The sequence below is a fragment of the Carassius gibelio genome, chromosome A21 (assembly GCF_023724105.1).
Source record: "Carassius gibelio isolate Cgi1373 ecotype wild population from Czech Republic chromosome A21, carGib1.2-hapl.c, whole genome shotgun sequence".
Taxonomy (NCBI): Eukaryota; Metazoa; Chordata; class Actinopteri; order Cypriniformes; family Cyprinidae; genus Carassius; species Carassius gibelio.
The window spans coordinates 15,238,591-15,246,738 of record NC_068391.1 but is presented as its reverse complement, the minus strand read 5'-3'; the positions used below and the strand labels follow the sequence as shown (position 1 = coordinate 15,246,738).

Genomic DNA, 8,148 nt, shown 5'->3' with positions numbered 1-8,148 from the left:
AAGACTTTTATTTTGAAACGGAACCGGAAGTGTTCGCGAGCTGTAGTCACACATCCAGAATAGCAGTCGGAGAATCTAGAGTTTTAACAACATTTTGGCCGAGTAGAGTTACTAATGACTTAATTATTACATCGGCGCACTTGCAGTGGGCTGCGTGTCGTCGGTCTGGATCTGTTGGCACATCCGGAGCTGTAATTAGTTGAGGGAAGATGCAACAGGTCCCGTACGGATCTGTGGATCGAGACAAGCCTCTCATCCGTGTGCCTTTCACCCGGTTAGCGGTGATCACGGTGTGCCTGCCTCTGCTCGGCCTCATCGCCTGCATCGTGCTGGCTGTCCTCTACCACTACAATGATGCGACCTACACACACTGCCAGGTGAGAACCAGTTACTGCTACACTCTCATCCCATCTGGAAAGACATCTATCCTTAACCCAAAAACCATGTCTGTATGTGTGTGTATATATATGTGTGTGTGTGTATATGTATATATATATATATATACACATATACACTCACCTAAAGGATATTTAGGAACACCATACTAATACTGTGTTTGACCCCCTTTTGCATTCAGAACTGCCTTAATTCTACGTGGCATTGATTCAACAAGGTGCTGAAAGCATTCTTTAGAGATGTTGGCCCATATTGACAGGATAGCATCTTGCAGTTGATGGAGATTTGTGGGATGCACATCCAGGGCACGAAGCTCGCGTTCCACCACATCCCAAAGATGCTCTATTGGGTTGAGATCTGGTGACTGTGGGGGCCATTTTAGTTCAGTGAACTCCTTGTCATGTTCAAGAAACCAATTTGAAATGATTCGAGCTTTGTAACATGGTGCATTATCCTGCTGGAAGTAGCCATCAGAGGAGGTACATGGTGGTCATAAAGGGATGGACATGGTCAGAAACAATGCTCAGGTAGGCCGTGGCATTTAAACGATGCCTTGAAAACTAAAGTGTGCCAAGAAAACATCCCCCACACCATTACACCACCACCAGCAGCCTGCACAGTGGTAACAAGGCATGATGGATCCATGTTCTTGTCGGTTTACGCCACATTCTGACTCTACCATCTGAATGTCTCAACAGAAATCATCAGAGACTCATCAGACCAGGCAACATTTTTCCAGTCTTCCAACTGTCCAATTTTGGTGAGCTCATGCAAATTGTAGCCTCTTTTTCCTATTTGTAGTGGAGATGAGTGGTACCCGGTGGGGTCTTCTGTTGTTGAAGCCCATCCGCCTCAAGGTCGTGCGTGTTGTGGCTTCACAAATGCTTTGCTGCATACCTCGGTTATAACGAGTGGTTATTTCAGTCAAAGTTGCTCTTCTATCAGCTTGAATCAGTCGGCCCATTCTCCTCTGACCTCTAGCATCAACAAGGCATTTTCACCCACAGGACTGACGCATACTGGATGTTTTTCCCTTTTCACACCATTCTTTGTAAACCCTAGAAATGGTTGTGCGTGAAAATCCCAGTAACTGAGCAGATTGTGAAATACTCAGACCGGCCCGTCTGCCACCAGCAACCATCCCACGCTCAAAATTGCTTAAATCACCTTTCTTTCCCATTCTGACATTCAGTTTGGAGTTCAGGAGATTGTCTTGACCAGGACCACACCCCTAGATGCACTGAAGCAACTGCCATGTGATTGGTTGATCAGATAATTGCATTAATGAGAAATTGAACAGGTGTTCCTAATAATCCTTTAGGTGAGTGTGTGTGTGTGTATATATATATATATATATATATATATATATATATATATATATATATATATATATATATATATATATATATAATACAAACATGATATTTAACACGCAAATTGTGAATAAATTGTTTGGAATTTGTTAGTATATGTGTGATGCATGTGCAAAATAAGGTTATTTTGTCAACACTGTACTATTTTGAGAGTGGTGGCAATTATTCAATAGATGGATCAATCTAAATAGTCCTGTAGGTTCAGTTAATTAATTAAAAAAAATGTTAGGTTTGTTAATATTTATAATAATCATTTGTCTCTCTCTCTTTTTTTTTTTTTTTAATCTGTCCAAGTTTGATCTGTATCGATTGAAAGATGAAAACATTTTATGGGATGAGATTTCAGGTTTTATTCATCTTATTCATCTTAACATGTTTAACAGATGAAATCCAAAAAATAATTCCTTGATGCTTAAATAATGTTAATTTATTTAAGGTTTTTTTTTGGTACCATTTTATGAAGAATTAATGGCTTGTATTTGTAACAGTGTTTGGGATGTCCCTGTTTCACCCAGTGCATTCTCAACAGTATATCCAAACTTGCGGTAATGAAGATCTTTTAAAAATCCTCTACAGGTTCCTAACTACCTCCCATCCATCAGCGCGGCCATTAGTCTGACACCAGAGCGCTACATCTGGCGTTTCAGCATCGGCCTGCATTCTGCCCCGCGCTTCCTGGTGGCAGCCGCATATTTGAGCTTTTACCACGGACGCTTTTCCAAGAGGTTGATGGAGCAGCTTTTGAGTGGCCTCACATTCCTCTTAGCTTTAAGTGAAAATATAGGACTGCTTCTGCTCACCTACGTCTCCTCCAATGAGACCTACAGTAAGTGTCTTTTTGGACCGAAGCCTTGAGTCGTGTTTTTACACGCATGCAGATGCAGAGGGCTCTTGCTGGATTGCTTAAATGTGCTTTTAATTATATATTTTGTATCAATTAGTTAAATATAGCTTGTTTGTAATCGGCTGGAGATGCAAAAAGTAAGCTTTTAAACACCTCAGTTGTTACCTGTGTGGTACCTGATTGTATGATCTTTTTTCTTTTCATTTGACATTATTTTCATTTAAAGAAACCCTCTCTCCTCCCAGTTCTGAGAAGCGTATTGTAGTCCAAAGCTATCATTACTGTAATATTAAAAATAATTATCACTTACATTGAAAAGTTTATTTGTAAAGCATAAGTATGCATTATATTAGTATTGATTGTACTTTATGTACACATACAGTTTTTTTCTCATGTTCACCTAGTCTGCATTTATTTGATTAAATGTGCAGTAATATAATGAAATATTATTAAAGTAACTTTTCTATTTTAATGTATTTTAATGAAATGTATTGTTGTAAATGGCAAAACTGAATTTTTCAGTGTCACATGATCCTTCAGAAATCATTTGAATATGCTGATTTGCTGTTTAAGAAACCTTTATCAATGTGAAAAACAGTTGTGCTGGTTAATATTAATTTTTTTGAAACAATGTTTCAAACAACAATGTTTCAATTTGATAAGTTTTTTTTTTTTTTTTTTATGAATACAAAGTTCAAAGCAACAGTGATTATTTGAAAAGGAAATCTTAAATGTCTTTAATGTCACTTTTGATCATTTTAATGTGTTCTTGCTAAATATAAGTGTTAATTTCTTAAAAAAAAAACAAAAAAAAAAAACTTTCCAACCCCAAACTTTTGAACGGAAGTGTATATTAACATCAGCATTTAATTTGTTCATTTCAATTATAATAATGAAAATAAAGAATCTTGTGTTTGGACAGGATAATTTTTTTTTATTGCACTACAGAATAATAAAACATGCATAAATTGTCAAGAAAATGTTGCTATGGAAAAACAAGTTACATTTTTTTTTAAATGCAAAAATTATTTTCACTGGGCGTTTTTGTGTGTGCATTTTTATTCATTTTACCTGTAAAACAAGCATTTTGTACATATCCGTTTGGTTTTTAATGCTATGTCTGTATATATGGTCCACAGGTGTCCATAAGAGCGGCTTCATCTTGTTTATCGGCAGCTCCCTGGTCCACATGTTGTGCACCTGCAAGCTGTGGTCCTTGATAGCGAAGTATTCCCTCAGTTCAGAGGTAACTGAGTTTCACTCAGCTCTAAAACGGTTTAATTTAAAGGAAATACTTTTTAGCATGATTGTGTTTTTTTTTTTTTTTTTTTGGTAGTGTGCTTGTATGCTGCAACCAAGCTGCCTTTGAGAAATTAATAAAGATGATGAACGGACTTCTCTGTATTATGGGCGTGTACTTTTTTACCAACAGCTGTTATAATTAGACCAGCAGAGGGCAGTATAAGCCAATCTCATATGACATATGCATTAACTCTATAGCTATAATTTTTTTTGTAAGCTGCCTTGCTCTGGTTTTAAATTTGCATAAATACAAATAACAAATAGTGATTTATATTGAATCTGTTGGAAACAGGAAAAATCCCATGTCTATTAGGTGTACATTTATTTTTTTCATGTTGCATCTATTAATTTATTTGGACTAGCTGTTGATTTGCATTATAAAAATGGAATACTTATGGAAGACAAATGCTGCATCCAAATATACATATTTGGTTGGCAGTTACAACATGATAGTTGTGGTATGCCTGGATTTCATTAATACTATAAAGAGTGTGTTTAAAAAAAAAAAAAAACTTGTTTCAACTTAAATGTAGGGCCTATTTGGACAAATTCTAATTTCCGCTCAAGTTTAGCTTTTGATCAATCCACACATGCAAATCCTTTTCTGATTGGATGAAACCAGCATGTATGACCATTTTTAGATTCAGCTCGCACATTCAGTTATAGTGATTATTCAGATATATTCTTAACACCCCAGTGATCTTGACACCACGAGCACAGCTCTAATAAAAGGTGTTGCTGCTGCTGGGTGAGAATCATGGGGGTTAGATGTGTCAGTGACCACAGTGTAGCTTTATATTTCTATTGCTGTAAAAGTGCAGCAGGGTTTGTGTGCTTGGGGGGAAGTGGTTGCCGTGCTCTCACAGAACTTCGTTCCACCTGCTTGCCCCACATAAAGTTGCAGAAGAGAACTGATGACATTGTGTGTCTTCTTTCTCCTTTTTCTCTTTTCTTCTCTTTTTCTCTGCTGCATCAAACCCTCTTTGACATCAGGAGATGATGTCATACCGCCAGAAGTTCCGCCTCTTCCTCTTCAACGGTTTCTTCTGTCTGTTGGCTGCCTACTTCTACAAGCGGCACAACACTTACTGTGAAGCAGGAAGTGAGTGCAACGTCTTCGCCGTTCTGTGTCATTTCCCCCACCCATGTTCCACTCAACACACGATGCATACATGGTTTAACACGAACTCACTGATTCTTACAAATTATAATCGATAACCTGTTTTTGAAGTTCTTGAAGGGATAGTTCACCCCCCAAAATTGAGATTAGTTATTACCCTTTGTTTTTCCAAACCAGTATACCATATGTTTTTGTTTTTTTTAAAGTCACTTATGTTCACCAAGGCTGCATTTATTATTAGCATGCTCAAAAATACCATAAAAACTCATTTAAAATGTAAAAAAGATGATTGCTTTGATGGCTTTTTATGATTACTATGATAATTTTTTCAAGTTTTTCAAGTTATTTGTATCAAATTAATGCATCCTTGTTGAATAACGGTATTCATTTCTTAAAAAAAAAAAAAAAAAACTTTAAATGGCACTGTATATTTTTAATCATTATTATCCTGTTTTTACATTTATGTTAATCTCAGTTTTCAAATTGAATATCCGTTTTGTAATATTGTACCCAAAAATGAAAAATTGTTGGCAGTGCATGCACCCTCAGGCTATCCAAGATGAGTTTGTTTCTTCATCAGAACAGATTCACCTTTGTATCCTCTGAAGTGAATGGGTGCCGTCAGAATGAGAGTCCCAACAGCTGATAAAAAAACATCTCAGTAATCCACATGACTCCAGTCCATCCACTTGTGAATTATTGTGATGTTTGCATCAGCTGTTTGGACTCTCATTCTGACGGCACCCATTCGCTGCAAAGAATAGGATCCGTTGGTGAGCAAGTAATTACACATTTCTCAAAATCTGTTCCGATTAAAAAAAAATCTACGTCTATCTATATCATCCACTTGAGGATGAGTACATTTTTATTTTGGGGTGAATTATTCCTTTAATTTAAATATAGATTTTGCCATTTTAATGACATTGATTTACTGCTCTTCAGTAATTTCTGTTGTCTCTCTATGGCAGTTTACACGTTGTTTGCTCTGTGTGAGTATCTGGTGGTGCTGTCCAACATGGCCTTCCACATGACTGCCTACTGGGACTTTGGAGGTAAGGAGGTGATGGTTGCAACACCTCCAGAGGGAAAGCGCTTCTGACACAGGAAGTGATTACTTGCATCATCTCCTTGAGACACTAGGGCTCTGCGGGCGGCACTCATGCTGATTCAGGGTCGACACTGATCGAGCAATGCATGAATGTGTAGAAAGAGACTGTTTACATCTTGACACATGGTTTTTTAACTCGCTTCAAAAAATGACAGATGTCGTTTCAAAGATCATCGTCAGTGGTGTGCTACAATTTGAACCGTTCCATTGTTTATTCAGGTGGACTTGGAACGGCTGATTATGTCCTAGTCAAATACATTTTTTACTTAGTGTGTGCCATGTCTGTCTCTTTCTAATGGGTTTGTCAGGGTCATACATCGGTTTCACTCAAACTTTAATATATGTGCTTATTGTTTGTCCATATTTCCAAATGTAACAGTAATTGAAGTCTGAGGAGTGATGATGGATTTGATGATGGTTTGCAGCTGCTGTGTCACAAGCTTCTACACACTGACTGCTGGTACTACTGAAAGACATTGGCTTCAGCCACACCACACATTTCTCTTTGTAAACGCTAATGTAAATCATGTCAAAAGTCATTCTAAACTGCCTTTTGCACAGCATTTCTTGCGTACCTTCTATAGGGGCTAGAGAGCATTGTGAAGTTTGTACATATTTTATAGTGCAGTTATTGATCATGAACGACATGGGCTCTTAGTGCACAATTCATTGCCATTGGTTGAATGTGAAAACTGCTACAGTGCAATATGACATGTGACCCCTGTCATAGATCACCCGAGATGTTGTCAACATGACTGCATATAATAATGCTTTTTATGATGTACCAAAAATACTGTTTTTAAATCGGTGTCAAAATAAATATTTGGATGAAAAGTAAATGGATCGTTTCTGAGATTAGCATATGCATATTTACTAGATAAATGAGTACATTATCCATTAATTAATGGCTGATCTGTATTATTGGAATATTTTTTTAAGGTTTATTTGGTTAGACTTTATTTTAAGGTGTCCTTGTAACACGTTATATGAACTTATTATTATTATTATAATAGCAATAATTTATGCATAATTACATGCAAGTAACCAAACTGTAACCATAAAGTAAGTACATCTTGTTTGTTAGTATTACTCAGTACTTAAATGTATAATCACACTGTAATAAGGACACCTTAAAATAAAGGTTAACCTTTTTTCAGATGTCCTTGTTTTAAGTGTAATTATACAATTAAGTACTGAATAATATTTATTAAGAATAATACTTATTGTATGAAAAGGGTTAGATTTGGTTTAGGGTAAGTTGCTTGTAATTATGCATAATTTACTGTTATTACTATAGTAAGTACATGTAACGTACACTGTAAAATAGTGTTACCTTAATTTTTCAGTCTATGCATGATTTAATTTTTTGATGATTAAATTTAGTTGTAGCATTGTTGTTTTTTTATTTAAAAAATTGTACATTTTATTTTCATGATTTATAGCAATTTTATAAGCATTTGCAGCTTTGCTCAAATTATTATGATTTTTTTTTTAAGTAATTTTGATACACAGAGCTTGCAGATTTGAGATTTTGGTTATTTTCAGGTAGAAGGACATGCAGTGTAATGTTTTCACAATGTTTTCATAACCACACTTTTTCTTTCTTTCTTTAATTTTTCCTTCTTCATTTCAAAATAATTTCATGTATGTCAAGAGAAGATGGTCATGACATAGCAGAGTAGCTGTTAGTGATGCTAAAGTCATAACTTTACACAGGAACCGGCAAACAAATGAATGAAGCTAAACGGACAAAAGAGTCACTGTTAGCGCTTGGAAAACAAACAGAGGTACCAGGAGCTAATTTCCCAGTCAAATAAGAGCGGTCAGGTAGCAGAGAGTGGGGCAATTTCTGCTCATGCACCAGATAATGAGTGACAACAGAAATGCTGAATATTACACTTGCATTGACGTAGATTCTAGATGAGAGATTAAGCCCGTAAAATTTAGTTCCATATCTGATATGTCCGGTGTGAGGGTAAAAATAGAGAGGATGGCTGATTCTGAT

The 8,148-nt window shown here is 36.3% G+C and overlaps 1 protein-coding gene across 1 annotated transcript; it reads left to right on the top strand.

Moving 5' to 3' along the window:
• The first annotated feature begins 15 nt into the window (after nucleotides 1–15).
• On the top strand, nucleotides 16–6,982 carry LOC127941509 (post-GPI attachment to proteins factor 2). The gene is made up of 5 exons (XM_052536592.1): nucleotides 16–377; nucleotides 2,346–2,595; nucleotides 3,753–3,859; nucleotides 4,909–5,017; nucleotides 6,004–6,982. The coding sequence occupies exons 1-5, from the start codon at nucleotides 210–212 to the stop codon at nucleotides 6,132–6,134; spliced, it is 765 nt and encodes a 254-aa protein (XP_052392552.1). The 5' UTR covers nucleotides 16–209; the 3' UTR covers nucleotides 6,135–6,982.
• The last annotated feature ends 1,166 nt before the right edge of the window (nucleotides 6,983–8,148 follow it).

Bases quoted from the DNA above. Each gene is read 5' to 3' on its own strand.
- LOC127941509 (XM_052536592.1), top strand. From the start codon at position 210: ATGCAACAGGTCCCGTACGGATCTGTGGATCGAGACAAGCCTCTCATC. The intron at 3,860-4,908 runs GTAACTGAGTTT...CTTTGACATCAG, and splicing joins AGTATTCCCTCAGTTCAGAG to GAGATGATGTCATACCGCCA. The intron at 5,018-6,003 runs GTGAGTGCAACG...TCTCTATGGCAG, and splicing joins CACTTACTGTGAAGCAGGAA to TTTACACGTTGTTTGCTCTG.